Source organism: Pan paniscus, chromosome 6 (assembly GCF_029289425.2).
Source record: "Pan paniscus chromosome 6, NHGRI_mPanPan1-v2.0_pri, whole genome shotgun sequence".
In the NCBI taxonomy this organism is placed as follows: domain Eukaryota; kingdom Metazoa; phylum Chordata; class Mammalia; order Primates; family Hominidae; genus Pan; species Pan paniscus.
The window spans coordinates 189,062,238-189,088,623 of record NC_073255.2 but is presented as its reverse complement, the minus strand read 5'-3'; the positions used below and the strand labels follow the sequence as shown (position 1 = coordinate 189,088,623).

General features: G+C 43.0%; 1 protein-coding gene across 1 annotated transcript in view; it reads left to right on the top strand.

The window, feature by feature from the left end:
- The window catches only part of XRCC2 (X-ray repair cross complementing 2), a 28,013-nt gene extending 2,895 nt beyond the window's left edge, over window positions 1-25,118 (top strand). Inside the window, exons 2-3 of the mRNA XM_003815782.5 lie at window positions 12,263-12,344; window positions 23,678-25,118. Coding sequence (XP_003815830.1) covers window positions 12,263-12,344; window positions 23,678-24,399 — 804 coding nt within the window. The 3' untranslated portion in view covers window positions 24,400-25,118. The remainder of the gene's footprint in view (window positions 1-12,262; window positions 12,345-23,677) is intronic.
- Window positions 25,119-26,386: the final 1,268 nt, after the last annotated feature.

The following is a 26,386-nucleotide window of genomic DNA, read 5'->3' as shown; positions in this document are numbered from 1 at the left end:
TGGGTGTGGTGGTGGGCGCCTGTAATCCCAGCTACTTGGGAGGGTGAAGGAAGAGAACTGCTTGAACCCGGGAGGCGGGGGTTTCAGTGAGCCGACATCACGCCACTGCACTCCAGCCTGGGTGACAGAGCAAAACTCTGTCTCAAAAAAAAGAATATATATTTTTTTTAGCAGATTCTAGGGATGAAGTTTATGGTAAGCCAGGTGGAGAGTGGAAAACATATGTGCCCTTGATTTAAAGAAGACAAGCATTTGACTACAGTTCACAATAGAACAATCCATTTTTCCCTTTGCACAGTAGCAATAGGATTTTTACTTTTATATCTCACTGAGATTGTGAGAAAAGATTCAGTGATTTGGGCAGTATCTTGGTATCATCCACCAAATGGCTTCATTTGGATACAGTTGTTAAATAATGGTGTACTTTGCATTTTTTCAAGAATGCTAATATGCCTTGAATTTTAAAATAATTGGTAAATAAAAAATTGGAAGTGTCTGTCCAGTTTTGGTTGCTATGCACAGCATACCATGTTTTTTTTTCTTTAAAAAACTAACTCCATTATATTTATTATTAAAGCAGTTCATGTACATGGCAGAAAATTCCAATAGCACTGAAGTGAAAAGTAGGAAATGTCTCCACTCCCATTATCATTACCCAAGGATAGCCCTGTGAATATCTGCACATTCTTCCAGGAATTTTCTAATGACGTATTTTGGAGGCTGAGATCTAGAGAATATTGGACTGGAAGTTCAGAAACCTTGGTTCTGCCAGGAGCAAGCATTGTGATTTTGGATAAGTCATTTAACCTTTGCTGTACTTTTGCGAAATGAAGGTGGTAGACTGATTTCTCAGTTCCCTTACAGCTCATATACTTCTTTGTATCCTTTGAACTAAACACAATGTCTGCATAGTAAATGTAAATATTTACTGATAATAAAGGTTGATTTTCTTAAGAAAAGCTACAGGGTGGTCTTTGCTAGAGGCAAATATTACATAAGACAAATATTTAATGTTTCTTGTAAAATAATAATTGGTGTTGTATAATCACAGAGTTTTAGAATAATGCTTTTCACCTTTTGTCTTTGCTTCCCTTTTACCCAGAATAGAATCCCATGTTCCTTCATTATAATTATTCCATTATTATTGCCATCAAATTACTTGCCTCTTAACACCTCTAAGCTATTTACCTACGCATGGTGAAAACCAACTGTCTACTTCCACTCAGCTGAATATTACTAGAGAAAATCACAACTAGGCTGACTTGATTTTATTTTAAATTTATATATTTATTTTCATGTTTTAGAGAAGGGGTCTCACTCTGTCACCCAGGCTGGACAGCAGTGGCACGATTACAGCTCCATGCAGCCTTGACCTCCTGGGCTCAAGTGATTCTCCCACCTCAGCCTCCCGAGTAGCTGGGACTAAAGGAACACACCACTACGCCTGGCTAATTTTTGTATTTTTTGTAGTGATGGGGTTTCGCCATGTTTCCCAGGCTGGTCTCAACTCCTGGGCTCAAGTGATTCACCTGCCTTGGCCTCCCAAAGTGTTGAGATTACAGGCATGAGCCACTGTGCCTGGCTCCATTTTAAATTTATCATCATCATTCTCAAATGGGCACCCGGTCTAACTATATTTCTCTAGTAATTCACTTTCTCACTACAAAACATCCAACCTTATCCCAGAATTCCAGACTCATGTTCTATCATCTTGACATCACTATGTGTATGTTTAATAGGCATCCCAGATTTAACATATTTATCCTCAATTGCGTCTAGATCCAGGGAAAATATAATAAAGAGTATATGTATAAGAGAAGAGTGTTGTATGTATCAATGTTAAATTTATGATTGTGATTGTAATGTGACTATGCAGAATACCTTTTACCTCTTTTTTGAGTTTATTTTGGTTTTATTTTTTGTTTCTGTTTCTTTGTTAGGAATATCCTTTTGCTTAGGAGATACATATTAAAGTATATGAGGGGAAGCTGTTCAACAAAAGTTAACTCAATTTGGCAAAATGTTAGCAATTGGTGGATCTAGGTGAAGGTATTGGTTCACTGTACTATTCTTACGCTTTCTCTGGAGGTTTTAAATTTTTCAATTTTTTAATTTTAATTTTTATTTTTTTTTGAGACAGTCTTACTCTGTCGCCCAGGCTGGAGTGCAGGGGCATGATCTCAGCTCACTGCAGCCTCCGCCTCCCATATCCAAGTGATTCTCCTGCCTCAGTCTCCCTAGTAGCTGGGATTACAGGCAGGTGCCACCATAGCTGGCTAATTGTTGTATTTTTAGTAGAGATGGGGTTTCACCATATTGGCCAGGCTGGTCTCGAACTCCTGACCTCAGGTGATCTGCCCGCCTTGGCCACCCAAAGTGCTGGAATTACTGGCATGAGCCATCACACCCAGACTAGTGTAAGCTTTTCTAAATGATGTTTAAAAACATCTGTATGGGCCGGGCGTGGTGGCTCACACCTGTAATCCCAGCACTTTGGGAGGCTGAGGTGGGCGGATTACCTGAGTTCGAGACCAGCCTGACCAACATGGCAAAACCCTGTCTCTACTAAAAATACAAAAATTACCGGGCATGGTGGCACACACCTGTAATCCCAGCAACTCAGGAGGCTGAGGCAGGATAATTGCTTGAACCCGGGAAGACAGAGGTTGCAGTGAGCTGAGATCACACCACTGCACTCCAGCCTGGGTGACAGAGTGAGACTTGGTCTCAAAAAAAAAAGTCTATATAATATGTATTCTACTAAATAGGCGGTATACTGATGCCCTAAAACAGGGCAATGTTTTGTTTGTACCTTGATGGTAGTCATAAGGATGTGTACTCACGGACTTCTGTGTAATAGAGGTTTGCATCAGTTATCCAAACCTGAACTTCTAAATAGTTGGAGGTTCTTTACACTCCCCATTCTTCTCCCAGTTCTGCCTGTGCATGCCTTGTTTGCCTGTAGTTTAATAGGCAGCTATAAGTTTCTGCCAAGCATAAAGCATTGCATTTTGGAATTGGTAACAAAGCCAATATTGATCTCTTTCCTTTTAAATGTTTATATCCAGATGAGGGAGAGTGGCTAGCATGTGTTCTTAAGGACAGTAATAGCTTCATGGAGGGAAGGAACCTTGAAGAATGCCTAGAATTTTCATTCATTCAGTAGGGAATTTAGTTGGAGGAAATAGGGTAAAGATATTCCAGGTAGAAGGAAAAAAGGCATTTCTCTCTCAGTACACAATTTATATTTACCTGAAAGAACTATGTACTAAAATCTGTCACTCAAAATTAAAAGTCACTCTCACGCAGATTAGAATTGGCCAACTCTCTTTTATGCCCTCACAATGCCCCATGTGTATTTCTGTTACAGCACCTGCCTAACTTTATTGTACTTTTTTTTTTTTTTTTTTTACAGCCTTTTGACTGTTTAGTTTAAATAGGTTACACTATGTTGCTAGCCTTGGCCCAAGCATCCTTTCACCTCGGCCTCCCGAAGTGCTGGGATTACAGGCATGAGCCACGATGCCTGGCCTCCCCATCAGTTTTGTTGAAAACAGCAACTGTGTTGGCTACATCTTTATATCCCTAGCACTTACCTCAGTTCCTGGAACATACTTGACTTGCATGAAATGTTCACCGGTAAGTGGCCAGGCATGGTGGCTCATGCCTCTAATCCCAGCACTTTGGGAGGTCGGTGCAGGCAGATCACTTGAGGTCAGGAGTTTGAGACCAGCCTGGCCAACATGGTGAAACTCCGTCTCTACTAAAAATAGAAAAAATAGCCGGGTTTGGTGGTGGGCGCCTGTAATCCCAGCTACTCAGGAGGCTGAGGCAGGAGAATCGCTTGAACCCAGGGGCTTGCAGTGAGCCGAGATTGTGCCTCTGCACTCCAGCCTGGGCGACAGAGTGAGACTCTGTAAAATGTTTACCATTAAATGTCTGTATAATTGAGCATTATCTCTTTTGCAGACTAAATGCTTGCTCCAGCAATGCTGCTGCTGCTGAAGACGTTTGGGACACCTTGTTAGCGTTCAAGTTTCAACTAAAGGAATGGTTGAAAGAAGTCAGATAATCGCCCAGACAGGACCTCAGATGGCTTTCCTCCTGTTTTTTAATTTTTAACTTTTATTTTTCTGTAGAGGTGGGATCTCACTATGTTGCCCAGGCTAGTCTTGAACTCTTGGCCTCAAGTACTCCTCCTGCCTCAGCCTCTCAAAGTGCTTGGATGACAGGTGTGAACCACTGCACCTGGCCTGATTTTCAGTTTAATAGGTCCAAAAACTCAGTTTAGTCCTTGTACTCATATTTGATTAGTCTCAGTGATACTGAGGTTGTATAGCATAGTAGAAAAATTCCAGGCTTTGAGAATCACAGAGATCTTGATTAAATCCTGGCCCTGGCATTTACTAGTTTTCTCATGTGAAAAATACAATAGTAACAAATAGGGTTGATGTAACAATTAAAGGACATAATATAAAGAATGTACTGCTGATCCCACAGTAAGCTCAAATAACTATTATTAGATAGCTATTGTTACGATAATAGAACTTAGCAGATGCTGATTTACAATCCAAATATCAAATCTATTGACTCACAATATTAGTGAAACTGTCAAATAGATTAAAATTATTATGTCCACTGTGTATTCTTTTCTAGTTAGGAAATTTTGCCTCGGAAAGGTTGCTTAGAGAATTAAGAGAAACAGTTTGTCATAATGGCTACCATCACCAAGCTCTGATGCCTGATGTATTAGTCTTCCCTAAGAGGATTAAACTGTCATGTCAAGCAGAATTTACTTGGGTTCCCTTTACCCTGGACACTTAACAAACTCTTCTTTCGCTTCTGAAACTGCAGGTTGACCATACCTTGCTTCTATTGACTCTTTCCTTGAATCTGGACATCATTAATTTTAATTTTCTGTAATAGGCCTATGTCAGATTTTTGGAGTACCTCTTTTCTTATCCATGGAGGATATGTTCCAAGACCCCCAATGGATGCTGAAACCACAGATAGTAGTGAACCCTATATACACTATGTTTTTTCCCATACAGTAATGAACAGGTAGTGTGTACAGCATGGATATGCTGGACAAAGGGATGATTCATGTCCCACGTGGGACAGAACAGGATGGTACGATATTTTATTATGCAACTCAGAATGACATGCAATTGAAAACTTGTGTATTTATTTCTAGAAGTTTCTGTTTAATAGTTCCGAACTGTGGTTGGCTATAACTGAAACCACAGAAAATGAAACTGCAGATAAGGGGGGACCAGTGTATTTTCTGCCTATGTTTAGAAGTTTCTTTTTTTTTTTTTGAGATGGAGTCTCGTTCTGTCTCCTAGGCTGGAGTGCAGTGGTGCGATCTCGGCTCACTGCAACCTCCACCTTCTGGGTTCAAGTGATTCTCCTGCCTCAGCCTCCCGAGTAGCTAGGATTACAGGCGCCCACCACCACGCCTAGCTAATTTTTTGTATTTTTCATAGAGATGGGGTTTCACCATGTCAGCCAGGCTGGTCTTGAACTCCTGACCTCAGGTGATCCACCTGCCTCGGCCTCCCAAAGTGCTGGGATTATGGGTGTGAGCCACAATTACAATTGTTAATTGTAATATTAACAATTTGCTCGGCTTGTGAATTGTTAATATTATCCATTACTTGTAAATTTAAATCTATTTCCTATTTCTGGGAGGTTCTTTCACCCCCTTTATAATTCAGTATACTCTGCTTTGATGTTGTAAAACATTGCTTTGGATATTCTCAGTGGTGGACGGTTTTTCTCCTTTGAAAATAAATTTGATTTTCTAAGTAACAGTGGAAAGTCTGATGCAGATTGCCTAATCCTTGTGGGTAACTAAGAGGAATAATACCATCTTCACCCAAAAGAGTCCCATCAATAAAATTATAATACTTTTTTTCTTTTTTTTTTTTTTTTTTTTGAGACGGAGTTTTGCTCTTGTTGCCCAGGCTGGAGTGCAATGGCGCAATCTCGGCTCACCGCAACCTCTGCCTCGGACTCAAGCGATTCTTCCTTCTCAGCCTCCCCAGTAGCTGGGATTACAGGCATGTGCCACCACGCCTGGCTAATTTAGTATTTTTAGTAGAGACAGGGTTCCTCCATGTTGGTCAGGCTGGTCTCGAACTCCCAATCTCAGGTGATCCGCCCACCTTGGCCTCCCAAAGTGCTGGGATTACAGGCGTGAGCCACCGCACCTGGCCTGTAATACTTTCTTGAGTACTATTTTGCCAGGATTTCTCAGGGGTGAAGATTCTACAGTGTTTTGAGAAATGACAGTAAGAGTAAACAATTGGAGTGTCTTCCCAAGTTAATCTAATGAGGATGTTATTCATTCGTATACATGCCTTTGAAGATATTTTATAGTTGTTTCCACGTGCTCTTTCTTGTCCATGAAAGTCTCTCTGTCTTGCTGGGCGCAGTGGCTCATGCCTGTAATCCCAGCACTTTGGGAGGCTGAGGCGGGTGGATCACCTGAGGTCAGGAGTTTGAGACCAGCCTGACCAACATGGCGAAACCCCATCTCTACTAAAAATACAAAAATTAGCCAGGCATGGTGGCACACGCCTGTAATTCCAGCTACTCAGGAGGCTGAGGCAGAAGAGTCGCTTCAACCCAGGAGGCAGAGGTTGCAGTGAGCTGAACTTGTGCCACTGCACTCCAGCCTCGGTGACAAAGCGAGACTCTGTCTCAAAAAAAAAAAAGAATCTGTATTTTTCTTTGAGTTATACTCTTTCAGTCTTGTAGCCCAGTGGTTCTTATACGTTTTAGTCTTAGGACCATGTAACACATTTAAAAATGGGAGATTCCACTGGGCATGGTGGCTCATGCTTGTAATCCCAGCACTTTGGGAGGCTAAGGTGGGAGAACTGCTTGAATCCAGGAGTTCGAGACCAGCCTGGACAACATAGGGAGACCCTGTCTCTGCAAAAAGTAAAAAAATTAGCTGGGTGTGGTGGCACACACCTGTGGTCCCAGTTACTCAGGAGGCTGATATGCGAGGATTGCATGGGCCCAAGAGGTCAAGGCTGCAGAGAGCCATGATGTCATCACTGTACACTCCAGCCTGGGTGACAGAGCAAGACCCTGTCTCAAAAAAAAAATTATTGAAGAATCTAAAGAGCTTTTCTTTATATGTGTCCATGAAACAAATTTAAAATTTTAAAATATTTACATTCATGTACAGTGACACACATATTGAATATTTTTATAAAACATATTTTTATGAAAAATAGCTGTATTTTTCTAAGAAAAAACTGAGAAAAATGATGTTGTTTTACATATTTGCAAATCTTTTTAATATCTGGCTTAATGGAACTGGGTTCTTATGCAGTCTGTTATCATATGTTGGTTGGGTTAAAGTATATGAAGAACAGCCATCCTCTCAGAGAAAGTCACGTTGGGAAAGGGAGGAGTATTTTAAGACCTTTTCACAGAATTATAACTATTCTTCTTGGTTACTGTTACCAAAGCTTGACAAGTAGTAGTTTTCCTAAAGGCTAACTACAATGTGGGATATAAAATCTTAAGACCTTGGCCAGGTGCAGTAGCTCACACCTGTAATTCCAGCACTTTGGGAGGCCAAGGCAGGTGGATCACTTGAGCCCAGGAGTTCGAGACCAGCCTGGGCAACATAGTGAGATCCTGTCTCCTAAAAATAACAAAAAAATTAGCTGGACATAGTGGCACGAGCCTGTAGTCCAGCTACTTGGGAGGCCGAGGTGGGAGGATCACTTGAGCCTGGGAGGTTGAGTCTCATCGTGCCATTGTACTCCAACCTGGGTGACGGGAGTAAGACCCTGTCTAAAAAAAAAAAAAAAAAAAAAAAAGGTTTGTCTTACAGTTGGAGTGAAATCTTTTACCCAGGAATGATTTCACACCATGCATCTTTTGGATGGTTCACTGAGTTATGTGTTAGGCACAGTTCTCCAGAGGAGAAACACAACCAACAACCAATAGGATACATGTAGATATATAAGAGGAAATTTATTATGGAAATTGGCTCACATTGTTACCAGGGCAGCAAGTCTGGTTGGGGTCCACAGTCCTTAGTTCTTGTCTTCTTGGAAGAAAGAATTCAGCCAAGACAGAAGTAGATTCAAGGCAGGACTGAAGGGTTTTTGAAGTAACGTTCACTTGGAAGGGACCAAATGGGCAACTTGAAATATTGAATGCCCCTATTTCCTGATCCTTCCTGGTCTCCTCTCATCCTTCTCCTTGGATGAGCTGCTGGCTAATTGCCTCATGTGCAGTGACTTGCTTTGGTGTTTGGAGTTCTGTGCATGCTCGCGTAGGGCAATTTTCCCGTACTGGTCTAGTGCTCCCAGAGAAAGGTCATATACTGGTCACACTCCACCATTTTGCTCCCTACTGCACATTCCTGGACATGTTTGCTCAATTCCTAGGATCTTATCAGGAAGTTGTTGCCCATAAGCCCAAGATGTTTCCTGTTAGGAAATTTTCCCCTCCCTGGTGCCAGCTGCAACCAGTTATCATTCCTGAAGAGGCCACCTGGACATTCCTTGGGGCCTGTCTTGCCCCACTCACACCTGTCTACCTACTCTAATAGCGTGATGATGGAGGCCAGGAAGTCCCAGACACACCATCTGCAAGCTGGAGAACCAGAAAGCCTGTGGTGTAATTCAGTCTGAGTCTGAAGGGCTGAGAGCCAGGAGAGCCCATGGTGGAACTCCCAGTCCAGGGCTTTAAAGGCTCGAGAATGGTGTAGGGTTGGGGGACAGGCGGCACTGGGGTAAGTCCCAGAATCACGGGCTCCAATATCTGAGGGCAGGAGAAGATGGGTGTCCCAGTTCAAGAAAAGAGGGATTGGAGGATGCCCGTCTGCATTAGTGAGGATGGATCCTCTTTAATCAGTCTACTGATGATGCTCGTGTCCTCCAGAAACACCCTCATGACACACCCAGAAATAATGCTTTACCAGCTATTTGGGCATCTCAATCTACTTGACACATACAATTAACCATCACAGCCACCTTCAGGCTTAATAAGTCTCTAGAAGAACTCAGAACTCAATGAAAGCTGTTATGCTCATGGTTATGGTTTGCAACAGCAAAAGGATATAGATTAAAATCAGCCAAGGGAAGAGACACAATAGGACAAAGTTCAGGAAGTTCCAAGTACAGAGCTTCCAGCTGTCCTCTCCCAGTGGAGTCATCAACAGTGCTAAATTCTCCCAGCAACAATGTGTGACAATAGAATATTGGCAAGCAGGGAATCTCAGCTAGACTCTGGTGTCCAAAGGTTTTATTGGGGCTCTGCCATGTGGACATAGTCAACCGCCTGCATAGCTGACCTTAGCTTCCAGCACTTCCAGGTTGGCCTGACACTGCATGACCCATAGCCCCCACCATAAATCACATTGCTGTGTGGCTCAAAGTTCTCTTGTAAACAGAGACTATTTTGGGGGTGGGGGGGCGGGGGGACAGGGTCTTGCTCTGTGGCCCAGGCTGGAGTGCAGTGGCATAATCTTGACTCACTGCAGCTTCGACCTCCTGGACTCAAGCGATTCTTTTCTGTCAGCCTTCTGAGTAGCTGGGACTACAGGTGTATGCCACCATGCCCAGCCAATTTTTGTATTTTTTGTAGAGACAGGGTTTCGCCATGTTTCCCAGGCTGGTCTTAAACTCCTGGGCTCAAGCGAGCCTCCTGCCTTGTCCTCCTGAAGGACTAGGATTACAGGCGCGAGCCACTGTGCCCGGCCCAAAGACGCTTTTATCAGGCAAGACATTCCAAGGGTTTAGAATTACCTCTCAGGAGCCAAGGACAAAAGCCAGACCTCCCTTTGGGCAAGGTTAAATTATTCACTACACAGTATGTTTCTCATGTCATCACAAAGAATATTTTTTAAAGTGTACTCAAGGGTCATGATTTAGTAAAAGCAGTCTTTTTTTTTTTTTTTTTTTTTACTTCATCAAAGACATTCTTACGTAAAGCTGGTTTTGTTCTGCCTGAGTGCAGGTAGTGCTTGGCGATGTGTGCTAATACATTTCCACACCACTACCTTGATTACGCTAGCTGTCAGCAGGTACCCACTATTGCTTTTAGGACCTTAGTATCAAACTAGGCAAATAACATCTTCATTTTTACTTTTTCTGTTTACGAAAATAGTTTTGGCCATGGGTATGCCCTCAGAACCTCTGCTCTAATTAAGCACCCTGTAACTTTACCTTGTATTATGACATAATCTCATCTAGAGGACTGAGACTGCACATTCTTTGAGGGTAGGTTGTCATCTTCATCTTTGTAGTCAACATTTTACCTAGCACAGTGCTTCATACGCAACAGAAATTCAACGAACGCCTGTTAAATTAATGCATAGAACTTTTTCATCACTTGAGGAAGTCTTTCCACAACTTGATTTGGTTTAAAAAAATGCAAATAAAAGGTGACGTTTTCTTCCCATTTGTGACAGATTTTTTTTTCTTTTGTCATATAGAAGGGTTGTCAAATCTGTGCTGATTCCCAAGAAACTTGAGAATCAGTTTTGTCTCCCTTGTGACAGTTAAATCCTTCACCGAGATTGCCCCATGTGATCCTAATGACTTCTGTCATGGTGCAGACACTCCTCCTCCAGACTAGGGTGACAAACCCCAGCCCTCTCTCCACGTATGGTTTTACTCTCCTCACATCTGTCCCCTAGTAACCACCAAGATGATCTGTTTGAAATGCAGATAGGCTGGGCGCGGTGGCTCACGCCTGTAATCCCAGCAGATTGGGAGGCCGATGGGGGCGGATCATTTGAGGTCAGGAGTTTGAAACCAGCCTGCCCCAACATGGTGAAACCTTGTCTCTACTAAAAAAAACAAAAATTAGCCGGGCGTGGTGGTGGGTGCCTGTAATCCCAGCTTCTCAGGAGGCTGAGGCAGGAGAATCACTTGAGCCCAGAAGGCAGAGGTTACAATGAGCAGAGATCGCACCACTGAACTCCAGCCTGGGCGACAGGGCAAGACTCTGCCTCAAAAAAGAAAAAGAAGTGGATAATATGCCAGGTACTCTTTTCACATATTTAATCCTCATCAGCCTTATGGGGAGGGTGCTGTTTGTTATCCTCACTTGACAGATGAGAAGCCTAAGGACCTCAGTGACCTAGCAGGTCTGGCTCTGGGGTCCCAAATGTCTACTCTTAACTATGTGCTAAATACTTCTCACTGCTTAGTGTCACACCTGTTGGCTGTTGTCTACAAGCCAAAGATAAGCTCCCAAACATGGCGTCTGAGCCCTTCCATGCTCTGACTTCTGCTCTCTTTTAGGGCTTCCCTGGGTCCTGCCTGTTTGGTGCTGTTACAGTATCTAGGAGTTCAAAGCTGCTCACAGTGTCCCTATGCACAATGCTATTTATAACCTCTGCACTGTGGCTGCTCCTGTTTCTGTTAGCAGGTCTACTAGGCCTGCCTGTGCCCCGTTCACCTGCCTGTGCCCCATTCACCTGCCTGTGCCCCATTCACCTGCCTGTGCCCCATTCACCTGCCTGTGCCCCGTTCTGTCTTACTTAGGAGAGAGCCCAGGTGGTGGCTCCTCAAGGAAGTTCTCCTCCACCTTTCTCCTTTGTCCCCTTCCCCAGTGAAATAAAGAGCTCACAATGAATGGGGCAGACAAATGAAGGCAGATAACTGTGTAACAAGTGTGGTAAGAATTAACTGTGTGAAAGTTAATTACGAGGAAGGTAAAAATTTTGCCATAGCAGTTTGTCCTATATCCTAAACTAGACTATCCATTCCTTTGAGGGTACAGACTCATTTTATACTGTCAGTATTTGGTAGATAAACAAAAAGTAAAATATCTGAAAAATAAGTAAACACAACATTTCTCCTAAACTATATTTCCTATTTCATATTTTCTTCCAAATCCACAAAATTATGAAAAAAAAATTTTTTTGAGATAGGGCCTCACTCTGTCACCCAGGCTGCAACCTCTGCCTCTTTGACTCAAGTGATCTTCCCACCTCAGCCTCCTCAGTAGCTGGGATTACAGTGTGTGCCACCATGCCCAGATAATTTTTGTATTTTTTGTAGAGTCGGGTTTCACCATGTCGCCCAGGCTGGTCTGAAACTGGACTCAAGCGATCTGCCCACCTTGGCCTCCCAAAGTATTGGGATTACAGGTGTGAGCCACAGCACCCAGCCTAAAGTTATGAAATCTTACAGACTTTCGGAAAATGGTATAAATATAGATGTCTAGGATTTTATATTTTTAAATAATGAGTTTTCCTTCTCTCTTCTTTTATAAGCTCCTTGCCCGACTTGAAGGTAGAAGTTCCTTGAAAGAAATAGAACCAAATCTGTTTGCTGATGAAGATTCACCTGTGCATGGTAAAAATACAACCTTTATATAAATAAATGCAAATCTTTATAAAAGGATTTTTCACATAAGCTCATGTATACACATACTCCTCACAAGAGTTTATACAGGTTAAACTGTACAACTGGAAAATGAGACACAGGTTGTGACAGAAAGCTTTGAAGCTTTCCTCATCGGTGTCAGACAAGTTTGCTTCTCTGCAGTAAATCTTCAGAATATGCCTTGACCTCTGTCTTATTCTCAACACACAATATTTATGCAAGTCCTGTTATTATAGTTTATTTTGAAATTCCTTTTCTTTAGAAGCTTGCGGAGTTGTAGGGAAGTCCTTGGGTACCCACTTGTTAGTATTTCTACAACAGGGAAAACTTACTAAGGGCGTGCGCTTAGGTTGATTTTTTTTCTTTTAATGTGGCGGCTTCATAGAGATAAAATTCACCCACCGAAGTGTGCAGTTAAGTGATTTTTAGGTTATTACACAGTTGTGCAACCGTTACCACAGCTGACTTTAGAGCATTTTATCTCCCCGTAAAGAAGCTCATTTCTAGTAATCATCATCTCCCATGTTCCCCAGCTCTAGGCAACTACTAATCTACTTTCTAACTGTAGATTTGCCTTTTCTGGACATTTCATATAATTGGAATCATGTAATATGTGATCTGTGACTGGCCTCTTTTACTTTGAATAGTTTGCACTGAATTGTATAATTCAGTGTCACCATATCATAACACGTATCAGTAGTTCATTCTTTGTTAAATATTTCATTGCATGGGTGTACATGTTGCTTATCCATTTGTTAGCTGATGGACATTTGGGTTGTTTCCATTTGCTGGCTGTTGTGCATAATGCTGCTGTGGTTATCTGTGTACATGTTTTTCTGTGGATAGATGTCTTCAGTTCTATCGGGTAATACCTAGGATAGGCATTGCTAGGTCATATGGCAATTCTACATTTAACCTTTTGAGAAACTGCCAGACTGTTTTCCAAAGGAGCTTCACATTTTACTTGCACCATCATTGCATTGCCAGCAATTCCCATATTCTGGGAATAATTGTTATTGTCTGTCTTTTTGATAATAGCCATCCTAGTCAGTATGAAGTGTTATCTCTTTGTGGTTTTTGATTTACATTGTCCTCACGGCCAATGATGTTGGGTATCTCTGCACAGGCTTATTGGCAAATTGTATATCTTTGAAGAAACGTCAGATCCTTTGCTCATTTAAAAAATCAGGTTATAGCCGAGCGCAGTGGCTCACACCTGTAATCCCAGCACTTTAGGAGTCTTAGGCAGGCAAATCACGAGGTCAGGAGTTTGAGACCAGCCTGGCCAATATGGTGAAACCCCCATCTCTACTAAAAATGAAGTATCCAACTGTTATTGTTGAATTGTCTGTTTCTCTCCTGAGTTTTATCATTTTTTGCTTTTGTATTTTGGGGCTTCATGTATTGTTAAGCACATATAACTTTTTATTTTGTCTTATTGCTGGCTGACCCATTTATCATTATAAAATGTTCTTCTTTGTCACCTCACATCCATTAGGAAGGCTACTATCAAAAAAAAAACAGGAAATAGCGAGTGTTAGCAAGGATGTGGAGAAACTGTAACCCTTTTGCACTGTTGGTAAGATTGTAAAACGGTGCGACCATTATGGAAAACAGTATGGAGGTTCCTCAAACAATGAAAAATAGAGCTACCATATGATCACATAATCTCACTTCTGGGTATTCATCCAAAAGAACTGAAAGTAGGATCTTGGAGAAATATTTGCACACTCTTGTTTATAGCAGCACTATTCACAATAGCTAAGAGGTAAAACCAACCTAAATGTCCATCAATGTGCTTATAACGAATCTCTGGGGGGAAAAGTATCCATCAGTGGTTGAGTGGTGTATACAAAATGTGATATATACATGCAGTTGATATTATTCAGCCTCACAAAGGAAGAGAATTCTGTCACGTGCTACAACATGGATGAACCTTGAGGACATTGTGGTAAATGAAATAGGCCAGACACAAAAAGACAAATTGCTTGATTCCACTTATATGCAGTTTCTAAGGTAGTTAAATTCACAGAAAAGAAAGTAAAATGGTAGTTACCAGGAGCTGGGGAGAGGCGGGGGAAGGGAGTCATTGTTTAATGGGTGCAAAATGGGAGTTTTGCAAGATGGAAAAGTTGTGGAGTTCTGCTTCATTGCTTTGCAGCAATGTCAATGTACTTCACACTGCTGAGCTGTACACTGAAAAATGGTTAAAGTAGGGACCAGGCACGGTGGCTCACACCTGTAATCCCAGCACTTTGGGAGGCCAAGGTAGGTGGATCACCTGAGGTCTGGAGTTGGAGACCAGCCTGGCCGACATGGTGAAACCCCGTCTCTACTAAAAATAGAAAAAATTAGCCAGGCGTGGTGGCAGGCGCCTGCAGTCCCAGCTACTCGGGAGGCTGAGGCAGGAGAATGGCATGAACCCGGGAGGGATTCAGTGAGCTTGCAGTGAGCCAAGATTGTGCCACTGCACTCCAGCCTGGGCGACAGAGTGAGACTCCACCTCAAAAAAAGAAAAAGAAAAAGAAAAATTACCCAGGTGTGGTGGCTCATGCCTGTAATCCCAGCTACTTGAGAGGTCAAGACAGGAGAATCACTTGAACCTGGGAGGTGGAAGTTGCAATGAGCCGAGATTGCGCCACTTCACTCCAGCCTGGGTGACAGAGCAAGACTCCTTCTCAAAAAGAAAAAGAAAAAAAAAACAAAAAAAAAACAAAGACAAAAAGTTTATGATTGCATTTTGCTGTCTGTTTTTTATATATGTCTTATGTCTTTTCTGTTTCTTTCTCCTTTACTGTTTTCTTTTGTGTTAAATATTTTCTAATGTACCATTTTAATTCCCTTGTCATTGTTTTCACTATATTTTTCTGAATTATTTTTCTAGTGATTGCCCTGGGATTACAAGTAAGATCATAATTTCTAACAGTCTAGTTGGATTAATACAAACTTAATTTCCATATTTTGTAAAAAGCTTTGTTTACTGTATAGGTATTCCCTACATCTTTATACATTGTATGGTCATCAGCACATTTAATATTACTGAATTAAAGTAATTAAAATGATCACTTAAGAATACTTTCTGGCCAGGTGCGGTGGCTCACACCTGTAATCCAGCACTTTGGGAGGCTGAGGTCTGTGGATCACCTGAGGTCAGAAGTTCAAGGCCAGCCTGGCCAACATGGTGAAACCTCGTCTCTACAAAAATTAGCTGGGCATGATGGCGGGTGCCTGTAATCCCAGCTACTCGGGAGGCTGAGACAGGAGAATTGCTTGAACCTGGGAGGCAGAGGTTGCAGTGAGCCGAGATTGCACTACTGCACTCCAGCCTGGGCAACAGAGCAAGACTGTCGCAAAAACAGCTTCCTTCTTAAATCAGATAGATGAAAAAACAGTTACAAATACAAAAACACGTTTATACTATCTTTTTTTTTTTTTTAGATGGAGTCTCACTTTGTCGCCCAGGATGGAGTGAAGTGGTGTGATCTCGGCTCACTGCAACCTCCACCTCCTGGGTTCAAGCGATTCTCCTGCCTCAGCCTCCCCAGTACCTGGGACTACAGGTGTGTGCTACCACACCTGGCTAATTTTTTGTTTTTAGTAGAGACGGGGTTTCACCACGTTGGCCAGGCTGCTCTTGAACTCCTGACCTCAGGTGATTCGCCCACCTTGGCCTCCCAAAGTGTTGGGATTACAGAGGTGAGCCACCATACCTGGCCTGTACTGTCTTTTATATTTGCCTAGATAGTTACATTTCCCTGTGCTCTTTATTTTCTCATTTGGATTTCAGGAACTGTCCTTTCATTCAGCCTGCAGGACTCCCTTTAGTATTTTTTGTACAGCAGATTTGCTAACCAAAATTCTCCATAATAAAACACAAATTTTGATCAAATATGTAAGACAAAAAACAGAATGGTCTTTGTACTCTCTCTGTAGGGAAGGATATTATTAAGGTGAGCCTTATGAAACTGACAATATGTTAAAATGGGTTTGTGGAACAACTTCTACATTAGAATATTATATATAGAAACATTGAAAAACACCATCATGTTCAGTAACTAACAAAGAAGTTTACTGAAAACTACCGAAGATCCTATAGCTGTAAAACTAGTTAGATGAGTATTCCATTGGAACAATAGCAGATAGAAGACTGGGATTATAAAGATTATTTATCAACAATAGAAGTTTATCAGAGCTTGTTACAGAAAAGCTTAAGTTGAAGTAGTAAGATTTAGGGGTTATAGAGTCTCAATGCCATTGTAAACTTTTTTTTTGAGATAGAGTCTTGCTCTGTCTCATCTGTATTTTTAGTAGAGATGGGGTTTCACCATGTTGGCCAGGCTGGTCTCGAACACCCAACCTCAGGGAATCCACCCACCTTGGCCTCCCAAAATGCTGGGATTACAGGTGTGAGCCACTGCACCCATCCGAACATTTTTTAAAATTTATTTTAATTTAATTTTAAATTCTAGGATACATGTGTAGAACGTGAAGGTTTGTTATATAGATAAACGTGTGCCATGGTGGTTGGCTGCACCTATCAACCCATCACCTAGGTTACTTGTCCTAGCTATTTGTCCTGATGCGCTCCCTCCCCTCATGCCTTCAGCAGGCCCCAGTGTCTGTTGTTCCCCTCCCTGTGTCCATGTGTTCTCATCCAAACATTTATTTTTATTTTTGTTTTGTTTTGTTTTGAGACAGAGTCTCACTCTGTCACCCAGGCTGGAGTGCAGCTCGATCTTGGCTCACTGCAACCTCAGCCTCCCAAATAGCTGGAATTACAGGCAGATGCTACCATGCCCAGCAAATTTTTTGTATTTTTAGTAGAGACAGGGTTCCAACATGTTGGCCAGGCTGGTCTTGAACTCCTGACCTCAAGTGATCCACCTGTGTCAGCCTCTCAAAGTACTGAGATTACAGGCATGAGCCATTGTGCCCAGTGCCAAACTTTTCTTTTTGAGACAGGGTCTCACTCTTGTTGCCCGGGCTGGAGTGCAGTGGCGCCGTGACGGCTCGCTGCAGCCTCGACCAACCCCCGGGCTCAGGTGATCCTCGCACCTCTGCCTCCTGAATAGCTGGGACCACAGATGTGTGCCACCACACCAGACTAATTTTTGTGTATTTTGTAGAGATGGAGTTTTGCCATGTTGCCCAGGATGGTCTTGAACTCCTGGGCTCAAGCCATCTGCCCACCTCAGCCTCCCAAAGTGCTGGGATTATGGGCGTGAACCACCACGCCCAACCTGTAAACATATTTTTAATGCTTTTTTGGATAGGAGTTATTCAGTACCATGTACCAATTCATTACTTCTTTACTTCTATAATGATTATAATCTGCAAATTCAACATATTTGTTATATAGTTGGTAGGCTGGTACCAAGATGATAGCTTTTTTGGCTTTTCCTTTCTTTTCCTTATTTTGAAGGATCTTTAGATTCAGAACTCTTTCTGACAATCTGTTACCCAAACTCCTTACAGCGTTCTATTCGTAAGAGGAACTGTCAAGGCCAAATCATCCAGATTTTCTGATTTAGTTTAATATCTTCAAGTGCCAAACCTTAGGGATTTTTTTACTGCGAGTTGTCACGTTCCATAATTTGGCTGGACAAGGATGCTGTAGCAGCCACAGAAACATATGAGACGGTGACTTCAAGTACATTGAAAAGGATGATGTCCCTTCTGTAGGACATAATATTTGATTACAGGTTTTGATCTTGAGGATCAAACAGTAAATGTTTATAAAATCAGTAAAACTGATTTCAGTTCATCATTAAACATATTTGTGAGGAATTTAGTTCAAGGACCTTAATGATAATTCATGTGTCTCTTGCAAGTTTGCAGTGTCTTCCCGGTTGTTATAAAAGCCTTTTTTATACCTGCTTTGCTATTAATGTGTAAAAGAAAAAGAGTATCTCTTAGGCAGGGATTTAACCTTCAACTTCTTTGCCTCAGTTTCACTCGTCGGGAATCCACTCTGTCCTTGCTGTTACTCTAGAAGCAGTGAATGCCTAGGCTAGTGCCGTTGTCTCCTGTCTTCTGAGTATCTCAGTTTTAAAAGTTTGGTTCACAAAATGAGATGTTAAATGTGCTTTTGCGGACTACACAATTAATGCTCCAAGGTCACTATTTTGGACAAACTCAGTGATCTTTTCCCTGCTGTTTTTCATTGTCATGACTTTTCTGCTGCATTTATTATTTAGTAGTTTCATTTTCTTGAAACATTCTCTTTTGCCCTATAATGTTTTTCTTCCTGGTTTTCCTATTAAATTTCTGTTTTAGCTGTCTTCTAATGCCTCTTCTAACTGTGGATATATCTCAAAAATTTAGTTTTGGCCTTAATTTTAGGTCCATAATACCCACCCATCAAAGAGATTTTTGTTTTTTCTCTATTATTTCTGTGTGGATTACTCCCAGACTGCTATAACCAGCCCCTTATTACCTACCATCTTGAATCTTTTTTTTTTTTTTTTTTTTGAGATGGAGTTTCACTCTTGTTGCCCAGGCTGAAGTGCAATGGCACAATTTGGGCTCACTGCAACCTTCTGCCTCCCAGGTTCAAGCAGTTCTCCTGCCTCAGCCTCCCAAGTAGCTGGGATTACAGGCACGTGCCACCATGCCCAGCTAATTTTTATATTTTTAGTAGAAGCAGGGTTTCTTCATGTTGGCCAGGCTGGTCTTGAACTCCTGACCTCAGGTGATCCACCTGCCTCAGCCTCCCAAAGTACTGGGATTATAGGCGTGAGCCACCGCGCCCGGCTTACCATCTTGAATCTTAAATTTTAGTGGCTGTAGGACATTTTCATTTTGTGACACCTAGAGATAACATTTTTAAAAACCCATACCATTTTGAAAGCTAAATTTTTGCTGGAATACTCAATGTGAATTATGTGAACTAAAAATTTCTACTTTGGGCTGGGTGTGGTGGTGCATGCCTATAAGTCTAGCACTTTGGGAGGCTGACGTGGGTGGATCACTTGAACCCAGGGGTTTGAGACCACCCTGGGCAACTCAGCAAGACTCCATCTCTACAAAAAAATACAAAAATTACCCAGGTGTGGTGGCACACACCTGTGGTCCCAGCTACTCAGGAGGCGGAGGTGGGAGGATGGCTTGAGCCTGGGAGGTGGAGGTTGCAGTGAGCTGAGGTCACGCCACTACACTCTTGCCTGGGTGACAGAATAAGACCCTGTCTCAAAAAAAGTCTACTTTATGTCTGTATTTGATTTGTGCAGGTACTTCCAAGCCTATCTTTGAGAACTTTTAAGTCACCACATTAGGTTTACCTGCTGTATTAGTCCATTTTCACGCTGCTGATAAAGACATACCCAAGACTGGGCAATTTACAAAAGAAAGAGGTTTAATTGGACTTACAGTTCCATGTGGCTGGGGAAGCCTCACAATCATCGCAGAAGGCAAGGAGGAACAAGTCCCATCCTACATGGATGGCAGCAAGCAAAGAGAGCTTGTACAGGAAAATTCTCCCTTATAATAAGCATCAGATCCCATGAGACTTACTCACTATCACGAGAACAGCACAGGAAAGACCCGCCCCCATGATTCAATTACCCCCACTGCGTCCCTCCCACAATACGTGGGATTTCAAATGAGATTTGGGTGGGGACACAGCCTAACCATATCACCTGCAGAACTGAGGCCCTCACCACGCTAAGTGTGAGCACCCTGTGGTCTCTGGGCAGCAGGCCCCACACCTGGCAGTTTGCTCTTCTTGCTTTGCCTCCTATGTTGGTCCCTGTGTCAACCCTGGTCTAGGACTTTCTTACCTGCTGAACTCTGCCACCAAAGCCACACACTCCACCTGTCATTCCCTACCAGACCTGCTTCCATTTAAAATGCCAGTTTCACAATTGGCTTTTAGGCCCTTAACCCTCACAAACCAAGACTTATATTTTTATTCTTTAGATGTCTCTCAAGAGGATCTTGAAAAGAAGGTAACTGATGAAGCACATTCAGAAGATCCTGGGTTTTGTGCTGGGGACAGAATACTCAAGTCCCAACCTTAGAGAAGCTAGCAGGAAATGTAATCAAGTAAATAGTGATTATATAGTGTGATCTGTGTGATGATGGGAGATGATAGAGTTTGCTTTCCCTACCTCAGTGTTATTAGGAGCAAATAGGATATGTCTGAAGCAGCCTCTTTAAGGCATGCAGTACTCTAGAAAGGTGAGTAGCTGTGGGTCGGCCTCTCTGGCTGCCTCTATGGGAGCAGGAGAGGGAGGATTCGCTGTGGTCTGCTTCTTGGTTTCCCCGTCTGCGCTTCTGCATGGTCCCTCGTTCTCTATCACATAGGGCAGTAAAAGACGCTTGGCAGGAGTGGCGGGTTCAGCATAGCTCCTCAGTAACATAGTAAGAGAGGGCACACTGAACATCTGGGTGGAACACAGGTTAGTTGCTATGTTAACTTTTAATTAGATGGACAATTGTTAATATGAAAATAGTTTTACTCCTTGAGCCTAGAATCTTTTTTTTTTCTTTTCTTTTCTTTTTAGAGACAGGGTCTCCCTCTGTTGTCTGGGCTAGAGTGCAGTGGCATGATCATGGCTCACCGTAGCCTCAACCTCACAGGCTCCCACTTCACCCTGAGTAGCTGAGACTGGGACTGTAGGCACATGCCACCACGCCCAGCTATTTCTTTTTTTTAATTTTTTGTAAAGGCAGGGTCTCCCTATGTTGCCCAGACTCATCATGAACTCCTGGGCTCAAGTGATCCTCCCACTTCAGCTTCCAAAGTGCTGGATTACAGATGTGAGCCACTATGCCCAGCCATGTGTAGAATTCTTAAATACAAAAGAGAAGTCTATGAGAACTGATAACATACTATGCTATAAGAAAGCTGAAGCCAGGCATGGTGGCTCATGCCTGTAATCCCAGCACTTTGGGAGGCTGAGGCAGGCAGACCACTTGAGCCCAGGAGTTCAAGACCAGCCTGGGCAACATGGTGGAACCCAGTCTTTACAAGAAATACAAAAATTAGCCAGGCATGATGACACATGCCTGTAGTCCCAACTACTTGAGAGGCTGAGGTGGAATCATTTTTTAAAGTTCTTCTTAAGGTAAATTTAGAATTGCAAGTTGTATGTAAGATTATGGTGGAAATTTGGTGCAGTCTTGGCTCACTGCAGCCTCTACCTCCTGGGTTCAACTGATTCTCCAACCTCAGCTTCCCAATTAGCTGGGACTACTGATGCACACCACCATGGGTGGCTTTTTTTTTTTTTTTAATTGTATAGTTGGGGTCTCACTATATTGACCAGGCTGATATTGAACTCTTGGGCTCAAGTGATCCTCCTGCCTTGACCTCTCAAAGTGCTGGGAGTTACAGGCATGAGCTACTGTACCCAGCCTAGATTTCTTATACATTGTTTGTGAATACTCCAATATACAACGGTTTGTTGATAATAATAAGAAAGGCCAGGTGCGGTGGTTCACACCTATAATCCCAGCACTTTGGGAGGCCGAGGTGGGTAGATCACCTGAGGTCAGGAGTTCGAGACCAGCCTGGCCAACATGGCAAAACCCCATCTCTACCAAAAATACAAAAATCAGCTGGGCGCGGTAGCGCATGCCTGTAATCCCAGCTACTTGGGAGGCTGAGGCAGGAGAATTGCTTGAACCCAGGAGGCGAAAGTTGCAGTAAGCCAAGATTGAACCACTGCACTCCAGCCTAGGCAACAGAACAAGACTCCATCTCAAAAAAAATTAAAATTAAATAATAAGAAGAAATAAAGTAATTGCATTTTTTTGTGTTTTTGTTTTTGTTTTTTGAGACGGAGTTTCGCTCTTGTCGCCCAGGCTGGAGTCCAATGGCGTGATCTCAGCTCACTGCAACCTCTTGTCTCCCGGGTTCAAGTGATTCTCCTGCCTCAGCCTCTCAAGTAGCTGGGATTACAGGTGCCCGCCACCACGCCCAGCTAATTTTTTGTATTTTTAGTAGGGTTTCAGTATGTTGGCCAGGCTGGTCTTGAATTCCTGACCTCAGGTGATCCTCCCGCTTCTGCCTCCCAAAGTGCTGGGATTACAGGCGTGAGCCACTGCGCCCAGCCCTTGAATCCGTATTTAGACCATCATTTGGTTGGGGCTAATAATTGGCATTTTAACATAGTGTTTCCAATCAGGTAGTTCAGCCGTAAATTAATAATGACAAGCAAGAGTTGAATGCCACTGTGAGTGCATTTTGAAAAGCTCTGGAAGCAAGGCAACTTCCCCAGTGTTGTTTGATTTAACTTGTGCTGTCCTTAGTTATTCGAGCCTAGATAGAAGGAGAGTTGGAGTCTTTAACGTTCAGAGTAGTTGACTTTGATTTTTAATGCTAGGAAAATAATTTCTAATGCAGCTGGACATGGTTTCCAGAGATAATTCAAATAGCAAAGAATAACTGAAGGCAGTTTGGGAACGTGTAAGGTTGTTTTCAGTTGAAGGATGCTGTTGGCATTTAGGGCCTGAGAGCCATGGGCTCTTGCCTCAATAATGTGTGAAACCATAAAATCCAGAATTGTTCCCCCCATAACATCAATAACACTGAGAAACCTAATTAGGGAGTGCCTTCACCTGCGTGTCATAGAAGTCCAACTTAGTGGCTTGCCCAGGTGGAGGCTTGTTTTCCTCACATCCTGAGTGGCACAGAGGCAGGCTGTGCGTGGCTGGTGGGGGCTCCGTGTGCCCAGAGTCCTGGGTACCTTCTGTCTTCCACGCCACCATCCTAAGGGTGGCTTTCATCCTCACTGCTTCCAGATGGCTGCTCCACCCCCACAGGAGGGCGCGGCAGGGCAGAAGGGGTCCCTGGATAGGAAAGAATCATCAACAGAGAGCAGCCTGCATCTCACTGGCGACAGCTGTGTTACCTGGTAACCTTGCTTTTCAAAGGAGACTATGAAAAATAGTTTTAAAGTGGACACATTTCCCTCCCCATCAAATTGGGTTTTATCCTTTAGGAAGAAGGGAAGAATGGATATAGTGTAATCAACTACCAGAAAGGGTGTGTACTGTAGTCATCAGATTTTGGAAAGGCCCTAGATCTGTGGCTCTTTATTTTTGAATCTTACAAATTGAAGTGGGAGTGCATGTGAGCCTGGCCGGAGGAGAGTCCCCTAGCCTCTTCCAACCTTCCCACCAGGCTCTAATTTCCTTATTTATTGTATTTGCTTGTACAGCTCCATTTTGGCAAAAGTGAATTTAGATTTTCTTTCACATTCCAGTAAATGTCTTTTTAAACTTTTTTGCAGACTTTGCATTTTGTAACCTACCCTTGAGCTACTGCATTTTGACTGAGATTTTTAAATTTTACACAGGTGATATTCTTGAATTTCATGGCCCAGAAGGAACAGGAAAAACAGAAATGCTTTATCACCTAACAGCACGATGTATACTTCCCAAATCAGAAGGTGGCCTGGAAGTAGAAGTCTTATTTATTGATACAGATTACCACTTTGATATGCTCCGGCTAGTTACAATTCTTGAGCACAGACTATCCCAAAGCTCTGAAGAAATAATCAAATACTGCCTGGGAAGATTTTTTTTGGTGTACTGCAGTAGTAGCACCCACTTACTTCTTACACTTTACTCACTAGAAAGTATGTTTTGTAGTCACCCATCTCTCTGCCTTTTGATTTTGGATAGCCTGTCAGCTTTTTACTGGATAGACCGCGTCAATGGAGGAGAAAGTGTGAACTTACAGGAGTCTACTCTGAGGAAATGTTCTCAGTGCTTAGAGAAGCTTGTAAACGACTATCGCCTGGTTCTTTTTGCAACGACACAAACTATAATGCAGAAAGCCTCGAACTCATCAGAAGAACCTTCTCATGCCTCTCCACGACTGTGTGATGTGGACATAGACTACAGACCTTATCTCTGTAAGGCATGGCAGCAACTGGTGAAGCACAGGATGTTTTTCTCCAAACAAGATGATTCTCAAAGCAGCAACCAATTTTCATTAGTTTCACGTTGTTTAAAAAGTAACAGTTTAAAAAAACATTTTTTTATTATTGGAGAAAGTGGGGTTGAATTTTGTTGATATACATCATAAAATAGTCTTTTGCAGGGTACTACGCAAGCCTTAAAATTTTTCTTAAGACAGAGTCTTGCTCTGTCTCCCAGGCTGGAGTGCAGTGGCACAATCATGGCTCACTGCAGCCTTGAACTCCTGGCCTCAAGGGATCCTCCTATGTGTGCCTCCTAGAGTGCAGGGATTACAGGCGTGAGCCACTGCTCGTGGCCAAAAGTTTTCTTTCTTTTTTTTTTTCTTTTTGAAACAGTCTTACTCTGTCTCCCAGGCTGGAGTGCAGTGGCACAATCTCGGCCCGCTGCAGCCTCCGCCTCCTGGGTTCAAGTGATTCTTCCACCTCAGCCTCCCAGGTAGCTGGGATTACAGGCACCCACCACCACGCCTGGCTAATTTTTGTATTTTTAATAGAGATGGGGTTTCACCATGTTGGCCAGGCTGGTCTCGAACTCCGGACCTCAAGTGATCCACCCACCTCGGCCTCCCAAAGTGCTGGGATTACAGGCCCGTGCCCAGCCCTAAAGTTTTAAACTCTAGGGGAATTAACAGTATTTCTTTACAGAATGGATTTGTTAAACTAGCACAGTAAAAGTAAAGACTATTCTGTTTCTAGGCTGTTGAATCAAAGTGATTTTAGCAATTAAACTTTGTATTAAGCTTGCTTTAAAAGGAAATAAATAATATATACATATATCTGCCTAAATAAAATGGACATGTATAACTTTGTGTCACGTTTTTGGAATTCAGTTAAGTCTTTTTTTGTTTAAGAAAGTTTAAGTGCATTTCTTTTTTTCTTTTTTTTTTTTTTTTGAGATGGAGTCTTGTTCAGTCACCCAGGCTGGAGTGCAGTGGCGTGATCTTGGCCCACTGTAACCTCTGCCTCCCAGGTTCAAGCGATTCTCGTGCCTCAGCCTCCCAAGTAGCTGGGACTAGAGGCATGCGTCACCATATCCAGATAATTTTTGTCTTGTTTTGTTTTTGAGACGGAGTCTCACTCTGTCGCCCAGGCTGGAGTGCAATGGCGCAATCTCGGCTCACTGCAAGCTCCGCCTCCTGGGTTCACGCCTTTCTCCTGCCTCAGCCTCCCGAGTAGCTGGGACCACAGGTGCCCACCACCACACCCGGCTAATTGTTTGTATTTTTAGTAGAGACAGGGTTTCACCGTGTTAGCCAGGATGGTCTCGATCTCCTGACCTCGTGATCTGCCTCGGCCTCCCAAAGTGCTGGGATTACAGGCATGAGGTGTAAAAGCCTGGCGTCTTTTCTTTCCTTTTCTCTCTCTCAGATGTTTTTTTTTTTTTTTTTTTTTTTTTTTTGAGACAGGATCTCACTCTGTTTCCCAGGCTAGAGTGCAGTGGTGCAATGGTGCAATCACAGCTCACTGCAGCCTCGACCCCCTGGGCTCCGGTGACCCTCCTACCTTGGCCTCTTGAGTAGCTGGGACTATAAGCATGGGCCACCGCACCCAGCTAATTTTTGTATTTTTTTGTAGAGATGGGTTTCACCACGTTGGCCAGGCTGGTCTCAAACTCCTGGGCTCAATCCATCTACCTTGGCCTCCCAATGTGCTAGAATTACAGGTGTGAGCTACCATGCCCAGCCAATTACTAGTATTTTCTTACCTATTTAGAGTAGTCAGGCATACCTCAAAATGGATTGAATCATTTCCAGCTGAGGCACTTTTTTTGTTGTTTTTGAGATGGACTCTCTCCCCCTGCTGCCCAGGCTGGAGTGTGATGGCACAATCTTGGCTCACTACAACCTCCACCTCCCGGGTTCAAGTGATTCTCCTGGCTCAGCCTCCCAAGTAGCTGGGATTACAGGCATGCTCCACCACGCCCAGCTATTTTTTGTATTTTTAGTAGAGATGGGGTTTTGCCATGTTGGTCAGGCTGGTCTTGAACTCCTCACCTCAAGTGATCTGCCTGCCTTGGCCTCCCAAAGTGTTGGGATTACAGGTGTGAGCCACCACTCTCAGCCTGGACAGGAATTTTGGTGC